A 26,071-nucleotide genomic window follows, 5' to 3' on the forward strand; every position below is an offset into this window, starting at 1 on the left:
TTCTAATTTCCCCCTGCTCCCTGTCTTAAGATCAGTTCCCTGCATTTCCACAAGAGCTTGTGGTTTTATTTTGATTTTATTAAGTCCTGGTGGAAGTCCACCAGCGTTTTCACTGGTTGGGGAGGAGGTTAAATGAGGAAGGGGCACTGGCGGAGGAACAGGGGTGCAGGTGGCGCGCCATGCCCCTGGGACATGCATCACGCCTCCGGGATGCCCCCAGCCACGCCCACGCCTGCTCTCTGTGCCCCGCCCCTGCGCCAGAGCTTGAAGCTCCAGCCTTGGGAAGGGGAGCTCCTTACCAGGGAAGAATGGCAAACCAAGCTGATGGACGATGCTGAAATGGAAAATCTGACTGGAAAACTCAGGAACCAAGAGGACAAAAATGTTACAAATAATGGGAAATTGTTTAAGGTTGTCTAAGAGACCACTTCCCCCTCTTCTTCTCCCTCTCTCTTTTTTCTTTTTTGAGCCTCCTTTCTTGGTCTTTCTCTTTCTGATTTGTTAAGAAATGCATGTAAGGGGAAAAAATTAATTTTAATTTTTATCATCTACAATAATGTCTTATTTATTTTATAGTACAGTATATTGATTATTGCCTTCATTTTATGGATCAATGGTCTTGTTAAATTGCTGTTTTAGGGGTTGTTTTTCATTGTCTGGAACGGATTAATCCATTTTCCATTACTTTCTATGGGAAAGCGTGCCTTGGTTTAAGAACGCTTTGGACTTCTGGAACATACTAAGTTTGTAAACCGAGGTACCGCTGTACTTTAAAAGATGTGGGCTCACAGATAACATTTGCATAAAACTGGCACATGCTTGTTGCTATCTCCATGCGCGAATGTGGAATTTAAAAGTCACAAAAGGCAAGCCAGCCAATTCCCCACCCAAATTACCCAATTAAATTGATTGATAACCCCACCCCAAATTAGCTCCTACTCCATTCATTTAACCCCTAATTGAGCAGGACATGTTGCAACGCCAAACCCGTCAATTAGCCCCAGTAATTATCCCTCACATCTCCTCCGGATAAAGTGGCCTCATTTATTTATTACGTAAAATTTATACACTATTGATTGTTTAAAAAAATCACACCAAACAAACCTCAAAGCTGATTACAAAAAAAAGGGGGGGTGAGAAAAAGCAAGAAAAATCAACAACCCTCCTTTAAAACATACAGAAGTTAAAATACTAAGGAAGATTAAAGTTACCTCCACATTCTAAGCATTTGGGCAGGCTTGTCCAAACCTGAACGTTTTTCGCAGGCGCCAAAAAGAGTACAGTGGTACCTCAAGTTAAGAACTTAATTCGTTCCGGAGGTCTGTTCTTAACCTGAAACTGTTCTTATCCTGAAGCACCAATTTAGCTAATGGGGCCTCCTGCTGCCGCTGCACCGCCGGAGCACGATTTCTGTTCTCATCCTGAAGCAAATTTCTTTACCTGAAGTACTATTTCTGGGTTAGCGGAGTCTGTAACCTGAAGTGTATGTAAGCTGAAGCGTATGTAACCCATTAGGTACCACTGTAGAGTAAATGATGGCCATGATGTTAATTTATATCCTGCCTTTTGGCCAGATCAGGACTCACGGCAGCTTACCCAAATTGGAACAAAATATTGTTTATTCCTCCCCCAGCTCCCCCAAATCCTAATACAATGGTACCCTGGGTCTCAAACGCCGTGGTACTCAAACGCCTTGGTTCCCAAACACCGAAAATCCAGAAGTATTCCAGTTTTTGAATGATTTTCAGAAGCCAAACGTCTGAGGACCCAAATAATTACCGCCCAGTCAGTCTGACATCAATACCAGGGAAGATTCTGGAGCAGATCATGAAGCAAACAGTCTGTGAGCACCTAGAAAGGAATGCTGTGATCACCAATAGTCAGCATGGATTTCTGAAAAATAAGTCATGTCAGACTAACCTGATCTCGTTTTTTGACAGAATTACAAGCCTGGTAGATGAAGGGAACGCAGTGGATGTAGCCTACCTTGATTTCAGCAAGGCATTCGACAAGGTGCCCCATGATATTCTTGTAAAGAAGCTGGTAAAATGCGGTCTTGACTATGCTACCACTCAGTGGATTTGTAACTGGCTGGCTGACCGAACCCAAAGGGTGCTCATCAATGGTTCCTCTTCATCCTGGAGAAGAGTGACTAGTGGGGTGCCACAGGGTTCTGTCTTGGGCCCGGTCTTATTCAACATCTTTATCAACGACTTGGATGATGGACTCAAGGGCATCCTGATCAAATTTGCAGATGACACCAAACTGGGAGGGGTGGCTAACACCCCAGAGGACAGGATCACACTTCAAAACGACCTTGACAGATTAGAGAACTGGGCCAAAACAAACAAGATGAATTTTAACAGGGAGAAATGTAAATTATTGCACTTGGGCAAAAAAAATGAGAGGCACAAATACAAGATGGGTGACACCTGGCTTGAGAGCAGTACATGTGTAAAGGATCTAGGAGTCTTGGTTGACCACAAACTTGACATGAGCCAACAGTGTGATGTGGCAGCTAAAAAAGCCAATGCAATTCTGGGCTGCATCAATAGGAGTATAGCATCTAGATCAAGGGAAGTAATAGTGCCACTGTATTCTGCTCTGGTCAGACCTCACCTGGAGTACTGTGTCCAGTTCTGGGCACCACAGTTCAAGAAGGACACTGACAAACTGGAATGTGTCCAGAGGAGGGCAACCAAAATGGTCAAAGGCCTGGAAACGATGCCTTATGAGGAACAGCTAAGGGAGCTGGGCATGTTTAGCCTGGAGAAGAGGAGGTTAAGGGGTGATATGATAGCCATGTTCAAATATATAAAAGGATGTCACATAGAGGAGGGAGAAAGGTTGTTTTCTGCTGCTCCAGAGAAGCGGACACGGAGCAATGGATCCAAACTACAAGAAAGAAGATTCCACCTAAACATTAGGAAGAACTTCCTGACAGTAAGAGCTGTTTGACAGTGGAATTTGCTGCCAAGGAGTGTGGTGGAGTCTCCTTCTTTGGAGGTCTTTAAGCAGAGGCTTGACAACCATATGTCAGGAGTGCTCTGATGGTGTTTCCTGCTTGGCAGGGGGTTGGACTCGATGGCCCTTGTGGTCTCTTCCAACTCTATGATTCTATGATTCTATGATGCGGCTGGCAGCTATTGTTTCTGGGGCGCCTGCACCAATCAGAAGCTGCACCTTGGTTTTTGAAATTTTCAGAAGTCAAACAGATTAAGTCTGGCACTTTTGCTTTTGCTATTTATTTTGCATTTTTGCTTTTTCAGTTAATTTGTTTTTGTGACTGTGTGGAACCCAGTTCGCCTACTGATTGATTGTGTGACTGCGGAAATGGACCAAAGCCCCCCATCCAAACAGTGACTATCATCAGTGCAGGTAAGGAAAAAATAATAATTTAAATTTTTATCATCTACCATATTGTCTTATTTATAGTACGGCGCCTTGTTTATTGCTTTCATTTTATGGATCGGTGGTCTTGTCGGATAGTCAAATTCATGCTAAATTGCTGTTTTGGGGGTTGTTTTTCGTCGTCTGGAACGGACTAATCCGTTTTGCATTGCTTTCTATGGGAAAGCGTGCCTTGGTTTAAGAATGCTTTGGTTTAAGAACGGACTTCCAGAACGGATTAAGTTTGAGAACCAAGCTACCACTGTATCCTAATTGTTAACTCAGATCATGTTCCATTTCATAACAGAAGAACAGAGCCTGCTGGATCCGGCCAATGGCCTTACCAGTCCAGCATCCTGTTCTCACACCGGCCGATTAGATGCCTGTGGGGAACCCCCCAAGCAGAATTCAAGCACAAGATCAGCCTTCCCCTCCTATGGCTTCCAGCAGCTGGGATTCAAAGCGTTGCTGCCTCTGATTCAGAGCAGGGCCTTTATATGTAGTATCCATCGACAGACCTCTCCTCCTCCGTGAATTTGACAAGTCCTCTTTCAGGACCCTCGTACCTACGGGACCGCCTCTCCCGGTATGCCCTGCGGAGGACCTTAAGGTCCATAAATAGCAACACCCTAGAGGTGCCCTAAGGAAGTCAGATTAGCCTCAACCAGAGCCAGGGCCTTTTCAACACTGGCCCCGGCCTGGTGGAACGCTCTGCCTCATGAGACCAGGGCCTTGCAGGATCTGATTTCTTTCCGCAGGGCCTGTAAGTCAGAGTTGTTCCGCCTGGCCTTTGGCTTGGAATCAACTTGATCCCCTTCCCCTCTTTTCTTTCCTTTCTCCTTCTGTGATGGAACTCCTATTTGGGGACTTCCTTGGCTTTTTTCTGGCCCACGTAGGACCAGTCTGGATAGTTGGCCTTGGTGAAGATTCAACGTTTTCATCCCCCAAAAGTTTTTGATTTGAGTTTCTACTGAAATGAGGCTGCTTTTTAATGTATTTTAATCTTGTTTTTAAGTTGTATTTTAATCAATTGTTTTATACCTGGTGTTAGCTGCCCTGAGCCTGGTCTTGGCTGGGGAGGGTGGGGTATAAATAAAAATTTATTATTTATTATTACAGTGGTACCTCACGTTAAGTATTTAATTCGTTCTGGAGGTCCATTCTTAACCTGAAACTGTTCTTAACCTGAAGCACCACTTTAGCTAATGGGGCCTCCTGCTGCTGCTGCGCCGCCAGAGCACGATTTCTGTTCTCATCATGAAGCAAAGTTCTTAACCTGAAGCACTATTTCTGGGTTAGCGGAGTCTGTAACCTGAAGCGTATGTAACCTGAGAAACCACTGTATTATTAAAGCCACCCAAAATGGTGGCCATCACCGTCCCCTACGGGTGGGAGTTCTACAGTTTAACTATACGCTGTGTGAAGCACTTCCTTCCATCTTTTCTCAATCGTCCAACATTCAGCTTCTTGGAATGTCTTCGAGTTATAGCTGGTTTTGACCTAGAAAGCCTTAAACGGCTCAGGACCGCAGTACCTCAAGGTCTGCCTCTTTCCATATGAACCTACCCAAACCCTGAGATCATCTTCTGAGGCCTTCCTTCGTGTGCCTCCTCCTCGAGACATCCGGAGGGTGGCAATACGAGGAAGGGGCCTTCTCTGCAGTGGCTCCCTGTCTGTGGAATGCTCTCCCCAGAGAAGTTCGCCTGGCGCCTTCATTATACACCTTTAGGCGCCAGGCAAAAAGTTCCTTTTTAACCAGGCCTTTGGTTGTCCTGATTGACATCCTATGCCCATTTAATATGTGTGTGGGTTTTTTGGGGAGGGCTTGTTATTGGGTTGTTGTTTTTACTTTGATTATATATTTTGTGGTTTTATATTTTGATTTTGTTCTGTGAACCGCCCTGAGACCACCGGCTATAGGGTAGTATATCAATAATAATAATAATAATAATAATAATAATTTATTATTTATACCCCGCCCATCTGGCTGGGCTTCCCCAGCCACTCTGGGCAGCTTCCAGAAAAATATTAAAATACTGTAATACATCAAACATTAAAAGCTTCCCTAAACAGGGCTGCCTTCAGATGTCTTCTAAAAGTCTGGTAGTTGTTGTTCTCTTTGACATCTAACGGGAGGGCATTCCACAGGGCGGATGCCACTCCGAGAAGGCCCTCTGCCTGGTTCCCTGTAACTTGGCTTCTCGCAGTGAGGGAACCGCCAGAAGGCCCTCAGAGCTGGACCTCAGTGTCCGGGCAGAACGATGGGGGTGGAGACGCTCCTTCAGGTATGCTGGACTGAGGCCGTTTAGGGCTTTAAAGGTCAGCACCAACACTTTGAATTGTGCTCGTACTGGGAGCCAGTGTAGGTCTTTCAAGACCGGTGTTATGTGATCTCGGTGGCCGCTCCCAGTCACCAGTCTGGCTGCCGCGTTCTGGATTAGTTGTAGTTTCCGGGTCACCTTCAAAGGTAGCCCCACGTAGAGCGCATTGCAGTAGTCCAAGCGGGAGATAACCAGAGCATGCACCACTCTGGCAAGACAGTCTGTGGGCAGGTAGGGTCTCATCCTGCATACCAGATGGAGCTGGTAAACAGCCGCCCTGGACACAGATAATAATAATATTGTGAGAGGGAGAAAAATATTTGCCCACTTTTCCCATGCCATGTGCTACCTACCAAGAATTGTGCCCCAGGCTAGGCAACCCCCCCCCCCACTCTCTGATCTAGTAGATCCGTCAATACATGGATATAATTGGAGCACGCAAACCCATTTGCACAATACAAGAGCCTCACTCTGCGCATTTGGTTTTAAGCTGTGCTTCAGGTGCATTTTTATTTACAATACAACATTTGGTGGTTCCCACCCCGTTTCCCCCCCAAACGAGACATTCAAGGCGTTGCAGCTGCCCAGGTTAAGGGAGTCCAGAGCTAAGGCAGGACTGATATCCTTGCAGATCTAGAACGAGGCGCCTTGTTTTTGCCGGAAAACCCAGAAGCATAGTCCAGGAGACACACGATGTCCTCTGCTGGGGGAGGAAGGCAGCCAATCGCAAGGGGCTGGGGCGTCGGATGTGGCTCCAGACCTGTCAATATTGGGCAGGCAAGGACTTTGTCCCAGTTGGGAAGTGTGTGTGTGTGTGTGTGTGTGTGTGTGTAGACACCACAATAATCTAGGCTGACTGTTGTCTGCGGCAAAGACACACAACATGTGGACAGGGTCATCTGAAGGCGGAAACTTCAATCACTCCTGCTCTGTAGATGTCTCCCTCCCCTCTTTCAAAACCCCCGGAAACTAAATCAGGTTTTTAATCCTTGGTTTCACTTGAGCCTCGCAAAAGACAGCTGTCATTTCAGGAGAGGCAGACACCAGGGCTACACAGACACACACCCCTTTAAGAAGTGAGAGAGAGGCTGGAAGCTTAACCACCTCTTGCAATTTCCTCCCTTTCAATGAATCGCCTCTGGCCGCTGCAAAAGTCTTGGGTGCCAAGATGTCCGTCATGAAGGCTGGCCGTTAACTCTGGGGCTGGAAGAAGAAAAGTCGGCTTTGTCTCTCTCTCGTGCACAAGGGACTAGTCTTGTTTCCTTCTGGGTTGCTTCAGGCGGCAAGTTTTTAAACAGGAATGGAGCGGGTGGGATGTTTTGGGGGCGGGGAGGGGAGCAGAGACTGGGGGATGGGGGGGGTGGAGAGAGAAAATATTCCAGGTTTGCCAAGCAGAACAAGGTTTCGGGAGCAAGTCGCTGGAGAGAGGTTTTCCAGAGCCCACCTCTTTTAAAAGCTGAGGATGAAGGTAGTCTTTTTGCTCCCCTGGAATATTCAAAGTCAGTTTTGCGGCTGACCCAAGAGACATAATCCTGTTCCAAACTGGAAACCAGTCCCCTGACAGCAGGAGAACAAGATGGTTTCAGAACCTAAACACCCCCCCCACAACCTCTATTGATGGGGCTCCCCAACATTTATTCCTGCGTCAAGAATTGCAACGCCCTCCTTAAGGCACCAGAACAATGCCCGGCTCATTCCCCCGCCTATTCCAAGACGCCCAACGTTCATTCCCTCTACTTCAGCAGCTTCTGATCTCTCGCAATGATGCCCCCCCCCCCGAAATAAGTGAATCGGAGAGAATCGAAGAACTTGGGGTGTGAAGTGGAGCAAAGTTCTGAGAGCGTCTTCCCTGGCACTGCCAGCAGGGGGAGCTGCCGCCTCCTTCAGAACAAGGCCCCACCCCCAGGGGGCGGAGCCGACGCCATGTGAGAGATTCCGCGTGCCTGTCCATCCTTCATTTGAGCTTCCCGTAAGCAGGAGGCGCTCAGAGCACGCTGACCCTCTCGGTCAAGCCCTTCATGTCCACCTCCCGCTGCTGTTCGTCCTCCTCCTCCTCCTCGTGCAGCCGCCGGACCCGCAAGTGGTCAGGATACGGCACGCTGTGCTCGGCTGCAAACTGTTCCCACCGGGCGTCGTCGCTCTCGTGGGTGATGTAGCGCTCGCCCATCCTGCTCTCCAGCTCCCGCAGGTCCAGCCAAGTTTGATAATCCTGGGAGGGGAAGGAAGAGGAGGAGAAGCTCAAATGTAAATCTGTGAAATGAAGGGGATGCTTGTCGGTTGCTCTCTATGCCTGTGGATACTGAGATAGCTTCTTTAAAAGAGCATAACACTTGGTCTCTTGTACCACAAACCCCAGATATGAGACTTATTGATTCAAAATGGGTTTATAGAGTTAAAATGAATGACAAAAATGAAGTTGTAAGGTACAAGGCAAGATTAGTTGCTAGGGGTTTTCAACAAATTCCAGGCGAAGATTATGATTTGTGTTATTCACCAAGTGTAAAATATGAAACAGTTAAGCTTTTGTTAAAAGATGCATCACAGCATGGACATTCTGTTATTCCCAGAGCGGACTTGCTATCCTGTGTTCAGAGACCAATACGCAGTGCACTAGAGTCTTAAGGTTACGTTTACAGTTTGTAAAGAAACTAATTGCTGACGAAATGATTGTATTTCAGTATGTTCCAGGTGACAATCAAATTGCGGACATTTTTACAAAAGCACTTCCAAAGGTTACACATGAAAGACATGTACAAAATATGCTTGATGTTTTTGTTCCACAATGATGAACCACAGGGGAAATGTTGAATGGTTTCTTTAAATGTAAAGGTTCATCATTGTTCCACCTGATCTGTATGTCTTTAAGGGGCCAGAGCAAAATAACAAGACCCAGCTTTACAGCTGTGAAACATAGCAGGTGCTGCTGAGTCGTATTGATTAAGCTGTGTCAGCAATTGGGTGTAGTTACCCTGGGGGATGGGTTGGTGGTTGGGTCATGTTTGTTTGTTGATGTATTTAGTGTAAAAGGAGTTTTTGTTTTTGTAATTAAAACCTTGTTTAAGTTATTTTTGAGTCCCTTTTTAATGCATGGTCTCCCCAGCAAGCTCTCTGCAGCGCTACTAAACTGCAAATAGCCAACATCCAGATGTTGCTGAACTGTGACTCACGACACCCTTGACTGTTGGCTACGCTTGCTGGGTGCTGGGAGTTGTAGTTCAGCAACGCCCGGAGGGCCAAAAACTCCTGCCGCCCCTGCTCTGTGCACTGCCATGGGTTACACCGAAGGATGGGGAGATAGTCAGAGACAAACTGCTCAATCCGTGGAGACGGGAACTACAATATTGCAACCACCTGTTGAAATTTGCACCGCTCTGAATTTTGCAATGCAGCAATCCAACCGAGTCAGGGTTACAATAATAGAACCTTGGTTTTCGAATGTGATCCGTTCCGGAAGTCCGTTTGACTTCTGAAACGTTTGAAAAAAGGGAGGATCAAAGGGAGGGCAGCAAATCTAATTGGGGAAAAAAAGAGAAATGTGTTGGGAATCTGCATACGTGCAGCTACACACTCAGAGTCAAGTAGGGTTTGGCCGACAGCCAAGGCAATGTGAAGGAGTAAGTCTGCCTGGTGATGCAGAGACATGGAGACAGCTCCATGATAGGTCAAGCTCTCTCACGGGAATAATGATTAATGGCCTTCTAACTGTGTTAATACGAGTCAGTGTAGGAGTTGAGAGTTGTGAGTCGTGTGAGAGCTAGTCAAAGATCCGTGTTCTGTTCTGTTCCTGCAAATAGTCCACTGTATATAATAAACACCGAACTACAAGTTCCTGGTTCCTGCTTCATCCATCCTGTCTGCAGCCAAGTTGCCAATTGCTTTCGTGAACTTTGCGTTTACTCTGCTAGGTCTGGCTAAGGTCCTGCAAAAAGTTGTGAAACACCAATAGGTTTTGCCAATAAAATGCGCCTCGGAAGCTGTTTGGGTTCCGAGGAACGTTTAAAAACCAAAGCAGTTACTTCCAGGTTGTCGGCGTTCGGCTTCCGAAACATTCAGCAGCCAAGATGTTCAAACAACCGAGGTTTGACTGTATAACAGGCTTCCTCAACTTCGGCCCTCCAGATGTTTTTGGCCTACAACTCCCATGATCCCTAGCTAGCAGGAGGAGTGGTCAGCGATGATGGGAATTGTAGTCTCAAAACATCTGGAGGGCCGAGGCTGAGGAAGCCTGGTATAACAGTTGCGTTGAAAAAATGCAATGAACAAAATTGCTTCCTATTAGGACTAAATTGCTTTGGGAAAACATATTAGGAGAAATTCACATTAAGAAGGTAAGAAGGACGAAGAACATAAGGAGAGGCTGCTGGATCAGGACTATGAACCATCTAAGTTCAGCATCCAGTTTTCACAGCGGCCAATCAAATTCCCCAAAGGGAAACCCGCAATTGGGACCACAAGGAACCAGAGCAATGGCAGCAGCAGGAATGTCAGACCAGGTGGCCCTGAAATCAAATACTGCAGCTACCATGGTGCCTTGCAGATGTCTAGGACTACAAAGCCCATAATCCCCAGCCAGCAGGGTCCACGGTGAGTTTGGACCCCAGCCGCCATCTCTGCATACCTGTAGCCAAGAGTGGCTGAGCGATTTATCGACGCTGTAACGTTTCCTCATCTTCACCTGGAGGAGGTTGTTGATCAGATCAATGGCTGGGCAGGAGGAAAGGGAGAAAGGAAATGCTATCAGAACCTGAGAAGACCCTTCAGGATCCGGCCGGGAATCCAAGTACAGTGGAACCTCGGGTTGCGGACGTAATCCGTGACAGAGGCACGTCCGCAACCTGCAGCGTTCACGTCCTGAAGCGCCGTGTCTGCGCTGGCATGATTTAGCGCTTCTGAATGGGGTAACTGTACCCCTGAAGGACCAGGTGCGCAGCCTGGGAGTCATTTTGGACTCACAGCTGTCCATGGAGGCGCAGGTCAATTCTGTGTCGAGGGCGGCTGTCTACCAGCTCCATCTGGTACGCAGGCTGAGACCCTCCCTGCCTGCGGACTGTCTCACCAGAGTGGTGCATGCTCTGGTTATCTCCCGCTTGGACTACTGCAATGCGCTCTACGTGGGGCTACCTTTGAAGGTGACCCGGAAACTGCAATTAATCCAGAATGTGGCAGCTAGACCGGTGACTGGGAGCAGCCGCCGAGACCACATAACACCGGTCTTGAAAGACCTACATTGGCTCCCAGTACGTTTCTGAGCACAATTCAAAGTGTTGGTGCTGACCTTTAAAACCCCAAACAGCCTCGGCCCAGTATACCTGAAGGAGCGTCTCCACCCCAATCTTTCTGCCTGGACACTGAGGTCCAGCTCCGAGCGCCTTCTGGCAGTTCCCTCACTGCAAGAAGCCAAGTTACAAGGAACCAGGCAGAGGGCCTTCTCGGTAGTGGCACCCGCCCTGTGGAACGCACTCCCACCAGATGTCAAAGAGAACAACAACTACCAGACTTTTAGAAGAAATCTGAAGGCAGCCCTGTTTAGGGAAGCTTTTAATGTTTGATGTATTACAGTATTTTAATTTTTTTGGGAAGCCGCGCACAGTGGCTGGGGAAGCCCAGCCAGATGGGCGGGGTATAAATTATGAATTATTATTATTATTTTGCCCATGCGCAAGCGGCGAAACCCAGAAGTAACCTGTTCCAGTACTTCCGGGTTTCCCACGGTCCGCAACCCGAAAACACGTAACCTGAAGCGTCCATAACATGAGGTATGACTGTAGCAGAAAGCCAGCCAATTTCCGAGGGCAGACTCTCCCCATCCCACCAAGCTCCTTTGGATAGTTACCGCCAACTGAGATCTGGCGCCAGGGGTTCGCCGGGTACATAAAGGCGGCGTTCTGGATCTGGTCGTTAATGTCCTCGTCTTCGTTGAACGGGAAGGTGCCGCTGAGGCTGACGTACATGATGACTCCCACCGACCACATGTCCAGAGAGCGGTTGTAGCCCTGGTTCAGCAGGACCTCAGGCGCCAGGTAGGCCGGGGTGCCCACGACCGAGCGGCGGAAGGACTTCTCGCCAATGATGCGGGCAAAGCCAAAGTCGCACAGCTTCACCTACGGGATTGTAAAGCAAGGAACCTTACGATCCACAGGCCGCCATGCGACGCAGCAAAACACATTCCGATGTACAGTGGTACCTCAGGTTAAGTACGTAATTCGTTCCGGAGGTCCGTACTTAACCTGAAACTGTTCTTGACCTGAAGCACCACTTTAGCTAATGGGGCCTCCCGCTGCCGCCGCGCCGCTGGAGCCCGGTTTCTGTTCCTATCCTGAAGCAAAGTTCTTAAACCGAGGTACTATTTCTGGGTTAGCGGAGTCTGTAACCTGAGGTACCACTGTATATTTTTATGCTGTGAACCGCCCTGCGATCTTTGGATGAAGGACGGTATGCAAATTTAATCAACATCATCAACAACAACAACAACAACAACAATGGGATAATGGCAGGGCCTTCTCGGTGGCTGCTCCCAGACTTTGGAACTCCCTCCATAGAGGAGTTAGACTGGCTCCCTCCTTGTTGTCCTTTTGTCAGCAGGTGAAGACTTTCTTATCACAACGGGCTTTTGGGAACTGACGGCTTTTAATGAATAGGCTGGTGTTGTGCAGTTTCTATTGTAATTATCTGCATGTTTTTAATAGCTCTTTTATATTTATATGTAGTGGTTTTTTGTGTGGCTCACATTCTTTTTATATATATATACAATTTGTTTGTTTTACAATTTAAAATACTCATTTTACATCCTTAAGATATAAATGACTTCCCTTCTTCTCTTTCCACGGTTCATTTTACATATCATAAATCCTTGCAGAGTTTACAAAAACGATACCATTCAGTATTCCATTATTGCATCCACCAAAACTTGTTTACACTGTCGAATTTATCTTAATGCTCCCAGCGTTTTCAGCTATACACAATTATTTCCCATATACTCAATAAATGTTTTCCAGTCTTCTTTAAACGTATGTTCTTCTTGTTCTCTTATTCTATATATTAAGTCTGCGAGTTGTGCATATTCTGTCAACTTAAGCTGACATTCCTCTTTAGTGGGGACCTCACTCATTTTCTATTTTTGGGCTAACAAAACATGGGCCGCAGTAGTAGCATACATAAATAACCTTTTTTTGACACCTAGGAATTTCAGTCTGAATTATCCCCAACAGAACGGACTCTGGCTTGGGGGGGGGGGAGAAGTACATTTTTTCCAATCCATTATGGATCATTTCCCAATACTCTTTTAGCCTTTTACAAGTCCACCACATATGAAAGTACGTTCCCTCCATAGCGATCCATGCGACGGTCACCTCCAGGCTTGACTACTGTAATTCGCTCTACGCGGGGCTGCCCTTGAAGCTGTCCCAGAAACTCCAGCGGGTGCAGAATACTGCAGCGAGGCTCCTCACGGGGTCTCTGCCATGGGAGCATATTCACCCAGTGCTTTTCCAGCCACACAGGCTCCCGGTGGAGTACAGGGTCAGATTTAAGGTGCTGGTCTTGACCTTTAAAGCCCTTCACGGCCTAGGACCCTCATACCTACAGGACCGCCTCTCCCAGTATGCCCCACGGAGAGCCTCAAGGTCCATAAATAGCAACACCCTAGGGGTCCCGGGCCCTGAGGAAGTTAGATTAGCCTCAGCCAGAGGCAGGGCCTTTTCAACACTGGCTCCGGCCTGGTGGAACGCTCTGTTTCATGAGACCAGGGCCCTGCAGGATCTGATTTCTTTCCGCAGGGCCTGTAAGACAGAGTTGTTCTGCCTGGCCTTTGGCTTGGAGCCAATTTGATTCCCTCCCCCTCTTTCTTTTTTCTTTTCCTTTCTCCTCCTGCGATGAGGTTTCAATATTTTAATGTTGTATTTTAATTTTGTTTTTCAGTTGTATTCATTCAATTTGTTTTTATTATTGCCTGTTAGCCGCCCTGAGCCCAGCCTTGGCTGGGGAGGGCGGGGTATAAATAAAAATTATTGTTATTGTTATTGTTGTTGTTGTTATTATTATTATTATTATTATTATTATTATTATTATTATTATTTGCATCTCCAGCACTTATCTGATTCAATCTTATACATCTTAGCAAGCCTACTCAGAGTTAAATACCATCTGTGAATCAGTTTCATTGATTTATATGTAGTTTTAACTCTATTCATGTGCTATTTTTTTAAAAAAGGATTGTTGGTGTCTTTTCTATGTTTTTAGCTGTTCCTATTTTATCTGTGTTGGGACGCGGGTAGTGCTGTGGTCTAAACCACAGAGCCAAGGGCTTGCCGATTGGAAGGTCGGCAGTTCGAATCCCCGCGACGGGGTGAGCTCCCGTTGCTCGGTCCCTGCTCCTGCCAACCTAGCAGTTCGAAAGCACGTCAAAGTGCAAGTAGATAAATAGGTACCGCTCTGGCGGGAAGGTAAACAGCATTTCCGTGCGCTGCTCTGGTTTCACCAGAAGCGGCTTAGTCATGCTGGCCACATGACCTGGAAGCTGTCTGCAGACAAACGCCGGCTCCCTCACCCAGTAATGCGAGATGAGCGCCACAACCCCAGAGTCGTTCGCGACTGGAAATAATAATAATAATAATAATAATAATAATAATAATAATATTTTCTTTATACCCCGCCCTTCCCGGTTCAAAAACCGGGCTCAGGCCAGCTAACAACAAATTTAAAACACTTTAAAACACTTAATTATAAAAGCAGCATAAAATACAGTATAAAAACATGAATAACAATAAATTCAAAAATCAAAAATTAGATAATCCCCAGGGCTAGCTGGCTGAATTGGTCCTACTTGGGCCAGCGAGGAGGCCAGGGGAGAATTAACTGGCAGGGGTCCCTTTATCTTTTTATTTTATCTGTAAGCAACCTTGAGCCTCTGCCAGGAAAAAAGGCAGGGTAAAAATAACTATTAGTTAAAGGTAAAGGGATCCCTGACCATTATGTCCAGTCGTGTCCGACTCTGGGGTTGCGGCACTCATCTCGCTTTACTGGCCGAGGGAGCCGGCGTACAGCTTCCGGGTCATGTGGTCAGCATGACTAAGCCGCTTCTGGTGAACCAGAGCAGTGCACGGAAATGCTGTTTACCTTCCCGCCGGAGCGGTACCTATTTATCTACTTGCACTTTGACGTGCTTTTGAACTGCTAGGTTGGCAGGAGCAGGGACCGAGCAACGGGAGCTCACCCCGTTGCGGGGATTCGAACTGCCAACCTTCTGATCGGCAAGCCCTAGGCTCAGTGGTTTAACCCACAGCGCCACCCACATCCCTATTAACTATTACATACACTAATAATAATAATAATAATAATAATAATAATAATAATGGGAGTTGCAATCCAGCAAAAAAATCTGGAGGTCCATGGGCGACCCAGTCCTGCCCTAAACGAAGAAAACCACCAAGGGACACTGCCTGGGTCTCTCAGTTTTGAGCGGTTCCGTTCTAAAATCCCGAACGCCATTTGGGATGCATCCAGCTCTTTCTCAGACGCAGAACAGGAAGCCTTACCTGAGGGAACGGCTCAGCCGAAGCCAAGAGGACGTTCTCGGGTTTCAGGTCGCAATGCACGATGTTCTTGAAATGCAGATGCCGCAAAGCCACCAGGATCTGAGCGGAAAAGATGGAAACAGGTGTGGCAAAAGGTGGCAAGGAGCAGAAAGCCATCAAATCCTGGCCAGTCAGGATTCTACCCACGTCAGCTTCCCACAGATCGCATGACATGAATTATCACAGAGGTCCCGGGGGTCTCTTTCCCACTGCAATGTGTTACAACAGCCTTCCCGACGCTGGTGCCTGCCAGATGTTTTGGGACTACAACTCCCATCCTCTCTGACGCTGATGGGAGTTGTAGTCTGAAATTTCCGACAAAGGCCAGTTTGCCGAAATTTGCTCTCTGTTTGCTGCTGGCTGGTCACACCTTCTGCTTTCAGATACCCAGGCGAAAGCTCCTCTTTTGCCCTTTAGGCATCACTAGCAAATATTAAGATTTCCCGAATCCCGAAATTTGTTGGGGAAGCGCAACCTCAGGCAAGTCTCTGCTGCCACCTGGTGGGCGCTGGTTGACTTGCACCTTCTCTGGCTTTGGAAGGTGTATGTTTAATAATAATAATAACAACATTTTATTTATACCCAGCCCTTCCTGGTTCAAAAAACAGGGCTCAGGGCGGCTAACAGCCAATTTAAAACACTTAATTGGTGCAACAAAAAACAGCTTAAAATACAGTATAAAATGTGAATATTTAGAATTCAAAAATCAATTTGGGGGGAAATCCATCCAATAACCATTAGATGATCACCAGGGCTAGCTGGCATGTTCCTTACCTGCGTGATGAGGAACTTGGTGAGTCTCTCGGGCAGCCGGCCCTTTTCCGAAGACAGGATCATTTCCAGCATGTCTCCGTGGAGCTTCTCCATCACCACAAAGACTTTCTCCGGCGTCTCGAACATGCACTCCAGGTTCACGATCCCGGCGTGCCTCAGGCTCTGCGGGGTGGGGGAGAAGAAGAGAGACAAGGTGAGGTGTCAGGATGAGGCTCAGAGGGACTTAAGGGACCCCTTTTCCCACCAGCCCTCCCACGACAACACCCACAAAATGGCCGCCGCCACTCGCTCACCTGCAAAATGGCGACCTCGTTGCGCAGTTGGCTCTCCTGCTTGGTGGGGAAGCGGAGCTTGTCAATCACTTTCACCGCCACGTCCCGGCCCGTCTTCCGGTGTTTCCCTGGGGGCATCAAGAAGGGAAGCCAACATTTTAGGAAGGGGCCGTTGCTGGCTGGCAGAAGGCAGAAGGTACCGGCCCAACCATTGGGTTTAAGTCAGCAGCAGCCGCCCCACAAACGAAATGATGGCTAAAATTCCCATCATCCCGATGGGCTACGACGGTGGGAGTCCGAGCCCAATAACACCTGGCTGTCTCTGTGTGACGGACAGCTGAGCTAGACCAGAGTCTGGTGATACAAGGAGTCCCGCGAAATTCCTTTTTCTATATAAATTTTATTTTTCAGAAATATTTTGACATAAATACAGTCCAGCACAGTGGTACCTGGGGTTACATACACTTCAGGTTACAGACTCCGCTAACCCAGAAATAGTACCTCGGGTTAAGAACTTTGCTACAGGATGAGAACAGAAATCGCGCGGCGGCAGCAGCAGGCCCCATTAGCTAAAGTGGTGCTTCAGGTTAAGAACAGTTTCAGGTTAAGAACGGACCTCCAGAACGAATTAAGTACTTAACCCGAGGTACCACTGTATTTTCCAACAAATATATGTATTTTAACTTCTCCCCCTCCTTTTGCAGTTTCTTACATTTTTTAATTTACAACAATGCATCTCCTTCGTTACTCCAATTAATAATTACTCCCTAGTTATCTTTTAACATTGATTTTAACCATTTTTAATCCTGCTAAAGAACTTTTATGTATACAACGACATTTCAGATAATCCGTGACTTTTCTCTCATCTTTTATAAAAGTTCCACCCACCCCACCCTTGGTTCCTTATTGCTCCTGTAAGTTCTGCCATTTCGGCATCCATTAATTTAGTCTGGCATTCCTCCTTGGCGAGTACAGAATCTTATTTCCATTTTAATAAGCACAAATAATCCTGGCTGCTGTCGTGGCAGTACTCTGAAATTCCACCAGAGGGCTGTAGCCTCTCTCTGATTGGCTACCAAGACAGTGAGTCAGAAGGGGGCGGAGCCAGCACTTTGGGAGGGAAAATAAAAGGAGCTGTTTCTGGGGGAGTTTTCAGAGGGTTTAAGAGAGAGCGGGAAGGAGAGGACAGTTTGGTTCTGGTCTGTGTGTGGAACATCCACTCTGAGGAAAATATTTCTGAGTTTACATAGGAGGACAGTGTTTGGTGTCTTGCGAGGGCATTTAGACAGGAGTGAACTGGAGGGCTGAGTTTGAACAAGGAGAAGTAGAAGCTGTGAGGACAAAGTCTCCTTGGGTCTCCTTCCAGTTAGGACGGATCTTGGCTTGAATATTTTATCGAACATTTTTCAGTTATGAAGAAATAAAGTGATACAAAGAAGAAAAGAAAAAGGCACCAAAATTGCAGAGGAAAATAAAACAATATATGAATATATATGAAAAAAAAGATGCGGTGATCCGATTGGTAGAAGACTGGGAACTTGACAGAAAGTACCACCTTGTTTAAGATCCAAAGTAATAAGCTGTAACACCTATGAGTTAAGGAACCGAAGTGAAATAACTCGAAATAAACTGAGCATTTACCATCTAGAAACCTGCAACATGTGACTGAAGAGTGACAACTGAAAATAAGCAATCAAAGCTTAAAAGAAGCTGTGTGTTTACTATAGAAGCCAGTAGATTTAGTATAATTATAAATTAGTTAACTGTTTCCTAAAAGAACTTGATTTTGCCAACTTTGCTCCATCAAATAAACCTTTTTTTTTTTATTGGTTCACCTTCTGCCTGAGTCTCCAAGCATCAAAGTTTAACCTCACGCAAAAAAGTGAGATAACCTGTGGTGGTTATAGAGTTTCGGATCCGCCACAATTGGTGGCCAGAGCGGTGGGATTCGCGCCAATCTGCTTTAGAGGCCAGACTAGATTAGCAACCAGCGCCCTCTAGAGGTGGAGAGGTGTTATGGCATCACTGCTCCAGGTAGACTCATATCAGGGAAAGAGTGTCTAGCCAAGTTCTTAACTCACCTCCGTAGACGACGCCAAATTGCCCAGAGCCCAAAACTTCATCCGGGAAGATCTGGTAGACGGTGGCGATATCCTGCAGTTGTACAAATGGATTGTGTTTTGTTTTTTAAAAAAGCAACTTTTGTGGGCGAAGGACCCCCCCCCAACCAAAGTTAGGGGTGAAGAGCAGGCAAGGAGAAGGACCAGGCAAGGAGACCCGGAGACCCAGTGCTCCCAGAACTCACCACGTTCTCCTGGATCTGGCTGTTGGACACAGAGATTCGTAATGACGCTTGCCCTGGAAAGAGGAAGGCAGAAGGTAGAAGTCAGGGCTGAGCCCATCTCCCAATGTATCACATGCCAATGCTGTACAGGGGACAATGCCCACCTGGGTAAGGTAAAAGGATAATGGACCCCTGGACGGTTAAGTCCAGTCAAAGGCAACTATGGGGTGCAGCGCTCATCTCGCTTTCAGGCCGAGGGACAGACAGCTTTCTGGGTCACGTGGCCAGCATGACTAAACCACTTCTGGCACAACAGGACACCATGACAGAAGCCAGAGCGCTGTTTACTTTCCCGCTGCAGCGGTACCTATTTATCTACTTGCACTGGTGTGCTTTCGAACTGCTGGGTTGGCAGGAGCTGGGACAGAGCAACAGGAGCTCACCCTGTTGCTGGGATTCGAACCGCCAACCTTCTGATCGGCAAGCCCAAGAGGCTTAGCGGTTTAGACCACAGCGCCACCCGCGTCCCTACAAGGCCCACCTAGGCCAGTACTGTCTGGGGCTCTCCAGATATCATGGACTGGGGCCAGAGAGTGAGGCTTGGAAGGGCGCAATCAGGCATCTGGGGTTAAAGGTCCCCACTCCTGCGTGTGAGGGGGAAGGCATGGGTTGGACACTGTCAGAAGCGAGTAAATCACATGGAGTAGATGAAGTTACTGTATTTTTTGCTCTATAAGATGCACTTTTCCCCCTCCAAAAATTAAGGGGAAATGTGTGTGTGTCTTATGGAGCGAGTGCAGGCTCCATGGCTTCGCATTGCTTTTGCTGAAGCCAGGAGAGCAAGAGGGATCGGTGCACAACAATCCCTCTTGCTCTCCTGGCTTTGCTTCGCTGGAGAGGCGCTGCGCAGCTTTCCCTCTCTGCGCAGCGCCCCTTCAGCGAAGCGGGAGGAGAAATGGAAGGGGCTCCGTTTCTCCTGCCGCTTCGCTGAAGGGGCGCTGCGCAGAGAGGGAGAGAAATTTTTTTCTTGTTCTCCCCCTCTAAAACTAGGTGCGTCTTATGGTCGGGTGCGTCCTATAGAGTGAAAAATACGGTAATTCACCGTAGTGAAGTTCTTCCTTCCCTGATAGCTTCCCAAACAATCTGAGGCACCACCATCTTGCCTGTCTTTGATTTGCCTCTTCATACCTCTTTGGGTTCTGGGAGACCAGCAGGGAGGGGAGACCCCCTGGCCCCTTCACCAGCCTATCTCTGCCTTTCGGCCTCCCTCCTCTCCAGCTTCTGCTTCCGATTCTGAACTGCTCTCTGCCACCGACTCTTCCTGCTCACTAAATCCTGTTACCTCTCCAGCTTCTGACACCTACTCCTCCCAGTCTTCTCCCTCTGACTACTCATCGTCATCCCACCACCACTCCCTGGGGGCTGAGCCTTCTTCCCTCGGGGGTTCCCCAGCTGGCACCTCCCAGCATCCCTCTGCGTCCCACCAGTCCAGGACAGACACTCACTGTGGGGCGCCTCTCCTTGGGCGCTCGGAGCCCCTTGGAGGACGACTGGCATGAGGGCCTGCCGGATGGCATTCTCCCACATCCTGGCGTTCTCCAGGCTGTCCCCAGCATGCTGGTGGTTGCTGGGGGCGCCGCTTTCCCCCACGTAGTAGGTGGCTTTGGCCGTGATGATTTCAAAGCAGTGAGGGTTGGCGCCCGAAGGCAGCAGGGAAAAGTCCTGGGCTGGACCCACGGCCAAGATCTCCGAGAGCGGAATCTCCTACAGGAAAAGGAAATGGAAATCAGCCTTCATTGCTCAGCCCCTGATCTCATGGCAATCAGGGAAGACCAACAACTCTCCCCACTTGGCATTCCCAGCAACTGGCGTTCAGATGGCGTTCTCCATGCCAGGCATAATGTGATGAACTTCTATCATGTTGCCTCTTTCTCGCCTTTTCTCTAAACTAAAGGTAAAGGGACCCCTGACCATTAGGTCCAGTTGTGACTGACTCTGGGGTTGCGGCGCTCATCTCGCTCTATAGGCCGAGAGAGCCGGCGTACAGCTTCCGGGTCATGTGGCCAGCATGACTAAGCCGCTTCTGGCGAACCAGAGCAGTGCACGGAAACGCCGTTTACCTTCCCGCCAGAGCGGTACCTATTTATCTACTCGCACTTTGACGTGCTTTCGAACTGCTAGGTGGGCAGGAGCAGGGACCCAGCAACGGAGCTCACCCCGTTGCGGGGATTTGAACCGCCGACCTTCTGATTGGCAAGTCCTAGGCTCTGTGGTTTAACCCACAGCGCCACCCGCGTCCCTTTTCTCTAAACTAGGAAGTCCCAAATACTGCAATCTTCTTTCACGATTTTCTCGCCCTAAGCTGATTTCATGAGAACACCACGCATCCCATCTGATGCTAAGTCAGCGGTTCTCAACCTGTGGGTCCCCAGATGCTGTTGGACTACAACTCCCATCATCTCTGAGCTCTGGCCTTGCTAGCTAGGGGTGATGGGAGTTGTAGTTCAGCAACATCTGGGGACCCGCAGGTGGAGAAAGGCTGCGCTAAGTGATGAAGTCATTAAGCCAAGCCAGAAAAAGGGCAAAGTCTCCTGCCTTCACTTCAGCACATCTGTTGGTCAGCGGCAGGGAACGCCATCTTGGCTGCGATCTAGGGCCAGTGGTGTCGTGGTCCAGGGTCACGGAGGTGGGGGACAAAGACCCACAACTATTTCTGCTGTGGGGTCCCTGTCTCCAGCACCCCTGGAGCGTGAAAGGGGAGGTTTTTAGCCACGGTGGATATTTAGGAGCAATGAAAGCACAAGGCACTCCGGTTTCAGGAGAACGGCGCAGAAGTTCTGTTATCTGGCTCTGAGATAGCTCAGTCAGTAGAGCATGAGACTCTAAATCTCAGGGTCATGGGTGTGAGCCCCACATTGGGCAAAAAAACAAACTGCATCGCAGGGGGTTGGACTAAATGACCCTCATGGTTCCTTTCCAACTCTTCATTCTATGATTCTATGTGCAATGGAAAACACAACTCAAGCCACTCCAAAAGAAGATATTGGAGCACTCCTAATCGTCTGCCCTTGTAAATGCACAGAAAATAGCAGATCTGGCTGAAAGATGCAGTTTGGGAGAGATGCATCGATCGTTGCAATGCCTCCCTAACTATAATTATAATTGCATAATTATAGATTATCACATAATCTTAGAAGAGGCATGGCTGTGAGCAGGTGTGACTATCATGCAAATTTCTGAATTTGCAACTGCACTATCGTCTCGGACCGCAAAGGAGGAGCAAAGAAGAGGTGGGGAGGCTTTGCCAACCTGGTGCCCTCCAGATGTTTGGAACTACAACTCCCAAGAGCCCCACAGCTGTGGATCAATCAAACCTTTGCCCCCCCCCCCCGAGCCTTCCTTGCAGGCAGAGTTCTTTCTTCCCCCTTAGGACATTTGGCTCAGCTTCAGAAATATTTGCAAGAGGGCAGTTGCCGCCCATAAATCTCCCCCCGCTCCAGCTTCCCCATCCTCATCCACACTGAGGACCCTGAATATTAGGGGATGGCCAATTTACCTTGTAGTAACGACTGCTGGTGTTGTTTTGGAAGAGAGTGAGGCATTTGCTGTCCAGTCGCCAGTAATGGCGTTTCCGCTGCAGAATGGGGAAGAGAGAAAAGAAGTGTTTTTACAGGTCATGGCATTCCAGGGGTTGAAGGAGGCTTTAAAAGCATCCTGAGGACCCAATGCAAGACTTTCACACTCATACTTACACACACAGAGCATTAATTCCATACACTGACATGCGCCATCCGGTTATCTGCCGCCCTACATGCAAAGAGCTGCAGGAGGGGCTCTGTTTGCAGCTCCAACAGCACCTAAGGTCTGCTGTGGAACAGCACGGAGCGGGGCCTTCTCTGAGGTGGCACCCCGGACGTAGGAGTCCCTCCCATTTGGGAGACAGTTGTCCCCCACCATGTTCTCAGATCTGTGACGTCAAGATGCAACGTTATCTTTTCCCTCACGGGCCTACGGAGGTGAATAATTGGTTTCTCTGCTGCTAGATGGCCATTTTAAGATGCCTGCTGTTTTATGAGGCTCTTATTTTAGGTTTCATTGCATTGCATTTTAATGAAATTCTGGGTACCGCCCCCTAGAGCAACGAAGAGGGAATGTGGGTTATACAGCAGGGCTCACTTCATCAGCTCGTCCAAAAGCTCAGCTATCCCTAGTACTTCAAGACTCCCATAAAAGTGCCTGGCTTAAAACCGTCCATCAAAAACTTCACCCTTGTGGCCTATCCCCACAACACCGACTCACTATGGGCCCTACTAAAGCAAACAGTCTAATTGGTCAACGTTTGAAAGATATCGAGCATCAGAACAACCTGGCCACTATAAGGAAATTCTGCCCTTGGTATGTTCATTTTCCACCTCTCCGTTTTGATTCTCTGGCTCCATATCTGTACAAACTTATTATCCCAAAATGGAGACGTGCTTTTACACTTGCAAGACTGGATGTTTTGCCATCTGCGGTACTTGAGGGTCGATTCCAAAAGACCCCGTCTGAGAAACGTCTTTGCCCCTGTGGAGACGGTAGCACCAAAACAGCAGCACATGTCCTCCTGTCTTGCACTCTCTACAAAAACCTGAGGAACGAGATCATCACCCCACTCGTACTAACCATCCCAGGGCGCTCAACCACTGCTACAATGCCCTTTCTTCTATCAGATCAAAATGAGCAGATAACAGCAAAGGTTGCTAGGTCCATAGCAGGGGCAATCAGAATAAGGGCCACTGACGGCTGATTCAGGACTTTAAATTGTGCTTTTAGATCAAACTTCCTTTTCTGCGTATACTGTAATGTTTTACTGTTGCTATAGCCGTTGGCTAATGCAAATAAAGTTTTATCTTTTATCTTAGCTCAGCTCCACCAGTCACCTCCTTACCCTGAACTATGCCAACTGGTGATTATAGGAACAGCTGTTTAGAAATTGGTACCCGAGTCTCGATTTTGATCTTCCTCTTCCCTCCCTGTCTCTTTTTCCTTACGTGCCATGTCTTTTTTTGGTTTGTTTTTTTTAAGATTGTAAGCCTGCAGGTAGGGATTTATCTTGGTTGACTATGTGTAAGCCACCAAGGGATCTTTTTCGGATGAAGTTGGGGGCAAGAAATAAATAAGTAACAATAATCAAGATCAGAGCAATAAGCAGGAAAGGACGGCGCCACCTCTTCTTGCTTGCATCGCTCCATCGCTAGAAGCAGAGAGAGAGAGAGCAATCTTCTGAATAATAGAAAGGCCCCTGCCCCAAGGAAACGATGGAAAGGAAAGGCCTGGAAACGATGCCTTATGAGGAACGGCTAAGGGAGCTGGGCATGTTTAGCCTGGAGAAGAGGAGGTTAAGGGGTGATATGATAGCCATGTTCAAATATATAAAAGGATGTCACATAGAGGAGGGAGAAAGGTTGTTTTCTGCTGCTCCAGAGAAGCGGACACGGAGCAATGGATCCAAACTACAAGAAAGAAGATTCCACCTAAACATTAGGAAGAACTTCCTGACAGTGAGAGCTGTTCGACAGTGGAATTTGCTGCCAAGGAGTGTGGTGGAGTCTCCTTCTTTGGAGGTCTTTAAGCAGAGGCTTGACAACCATATGTCAGGAGTGCTCTGATGGTGTTTCCTGCTTGGCAGGGGGTTGGACTCGATGGCCCTTGTGGTCTCTTCCAACTCTATGATTCTATGATTCTATGATTCTAAGGAGCTTACAAAACCTGGAGGAGCAAGGGTAAGCACAAGCAAGCATATGACTGATGGTGCTATGAAATAAAATCAATCCACTGCCCTCATTTCCGCGCGGTACTCAGAGGCTGGGGTTTGTTCCAGAGGCCCAGCCTCAATGCCCACCCACCCCAGTCTCACCCCACTCTCCCCACACCTCCAACTCACCAGGGTATCCTTGTTGCTGAAGTGAACCACCCAGCCTTCCTTCAGAGCCGTGCTGGACTTGCGGGTCGTTTGCCGGACTGACTGGACCACTCGCATCAGGGGAATGTAGCCCATGGATCTGGAAGAAGAGGCAGGAGGTGCGCTTTAAATTTGGTGGGTCTGAAAGCGCAGGGAGCGGGGAAAGGGCCACAACAGATGCAACTAAAACTGGATGCGTGTGCTCATGGGAAGCCCCTCGGGATTTTTTAAACAATTATTTCTTGAACTCGTGTTCCGCCTTTCGTCTGAAGACCACAGGGCAGTTCACAAGGCAAAAATGCAAAATGAAAACACCATAAAAGAAAAATACAAGTAAAAGCAAAACAGTAACTCCTCCCTCCCACCCACAGTTAAAAGGCAATAGAACTTTTTTTTTAAATTGAATTTGTATACCTCCCTTCATCCGTAAACCTCAAGGGCATCCGCAACATAAAAATACAAGATAATAAACACACCTGAATGAAGAAAAACATTTTTGCCTGGTGCCTAAAGCTATGCCATGAAAGCAGGAGGTGAGGATTGGGAGATAATGACTGTTCCTCAAATTTTTTTATCCTGCCCTTCATACCGTGAATTTTTCCCCAACCCCAATTTGTCTTCCTTTTTTTTTTTTTTAATTAACGTTCTTATGTCACGTATGTATACATTATCATATTACATTACAGGGCATATTATAATATAATTTCCAACTCTTATGTACTCTATATATGTTCTTATGTAAAACTCTCATGTACTCTATAATTTAAGTACGCATGCCACCCGAATTGGATGTCATGCCCTTCTATATCTAGTACATCCGTATTGCTTAAAAGGAACCAGTCCCTCATCCATGAGAAGCAAGCAGCCTCATAGTATAATTTTAAGTCGGGGAGACCAAAGCCTCCCCTTTCCTTAGTATCTATTAAGACCTTATGTTTTATTCTTGGTCTTCTCCCTGACCAAATGATCAATTTTGTCTTCCTAACAAACCTGTGAGGTAGGCTAGCCTGAGAAATGGTGACAAGCCCACAGTCACCCTATTGAGCTTCCCTTTAAGGTGGTTTGGGTGGCATGTGTGAGATTTGCCCCACCACAGTTTATCTTCCTCCCAACCCTGTAAGGTAGTGTTAAGCCTGAGAATTGGTGACAAGTTCACGGTCACCTAGTGAGCTTGGCGGCTACAAACCCAGGTCTCTGAGTCTTATGTCAACAAAGCCCTCTGGCGTCACCAGCAGTACGAGCGTAGAGGAAAAGGGGGACTCTAGGGCCAAGCCTCAATAACCATTTTTATAATGGACATGAACAAATAAAATACTAGAAAAAATGGGATTCTTGGGAACGCCAGGGGAGAAATTGCTATGCCAAATATTTTGGACTACAACTCCCATCACCCCCAGTTTGTTCTTATGGGAATTGTAGTCTTAGCACTGGTAGAGGACAGAGGTTGTGCTAGAGAACTTTTCCTTTTGAAGGAAAAAAAAGGGGGAAAGTGTAATGAAATCATGGGAGAGGTGGAC

At 47.6% G+C, this 26,071-nt stretch overlaps 2 protein-coding genes across 3 annotated transcripts in view; both read right to left on the minus strand.

Annotated features, from left to right (window-relative positions):
- STRN4 (striatin 4) overlaps positions 1-26,071 on the minus strand; it is a gene marked incomplete at its 5' end in the record, with an annotated part of 188,023 nt that overhangs the window by 72,481 nt on the left and 89,471 nt on the right. The window lies entirely within an intron of this gene.
- The window catches only part of PRKD2 (protein kinase D2), a 60,161-nt gene continuing 40,279 nt past the window's right edge, over positions 6,190-26,071 (minus strand). For both annotated transcript variants that reach the window (XM_081018672.1, XM_081018673.1), the window contains exons 8-18: positions 24,537-24,654; positions 22,170-22,247; positions 20,119-20,377; positions 18,635-18,687; positions 18,411-18,483; positions 16,351-16,457; positions 16,058-16,219; positions 15,245-15,343; positions 11,545-11,812; positions 10,330-10,415; positions 6,190-7,920 (exon numbers count right to left, since the gene is read on the minus strand). In XM_081018672.1, the coding sequence (XP_080874798.1) occupies positions 7,696-7,920; positions 10,330-10,415; positions 11,545-11,812; positions 15,245-15,343; positions 16,058-16,219; positions 16,351-16,457; positions 18,411-18,483; positions 18,635-18,687; positions 20,119-20,377; positions 22,170-22,247; positions 24,537-24,654 (1,528 nt within the window). In that variant the 3' untranslated portion in view covers positions 6,190-7,695. The remainder of the gene's footprint in view (positions 7,921-10,329; positions 10,416-11,544; positions 11,813-15,244; positions 15,344-16,057; positions 16,220-16,350; positions 16,458-18,410; positions 18,484-18,634; positions 18,688-20,118; positions 20,378-22,169; positions 22,248-24,536; positions 24,655-26,071) is intronic.

Source organism: Podarcis pityusensis (genome assembly GCF_964106645.2).
Source record: "Podarcis pityusensis genome assembly, chromosome: 8".
Lineage (NCBI taxonomy): Eukaryota > Metazoa > Chordata > Lepidosauria > Squamata > Lacertidae > Podarcis > Podarcis pityusensis.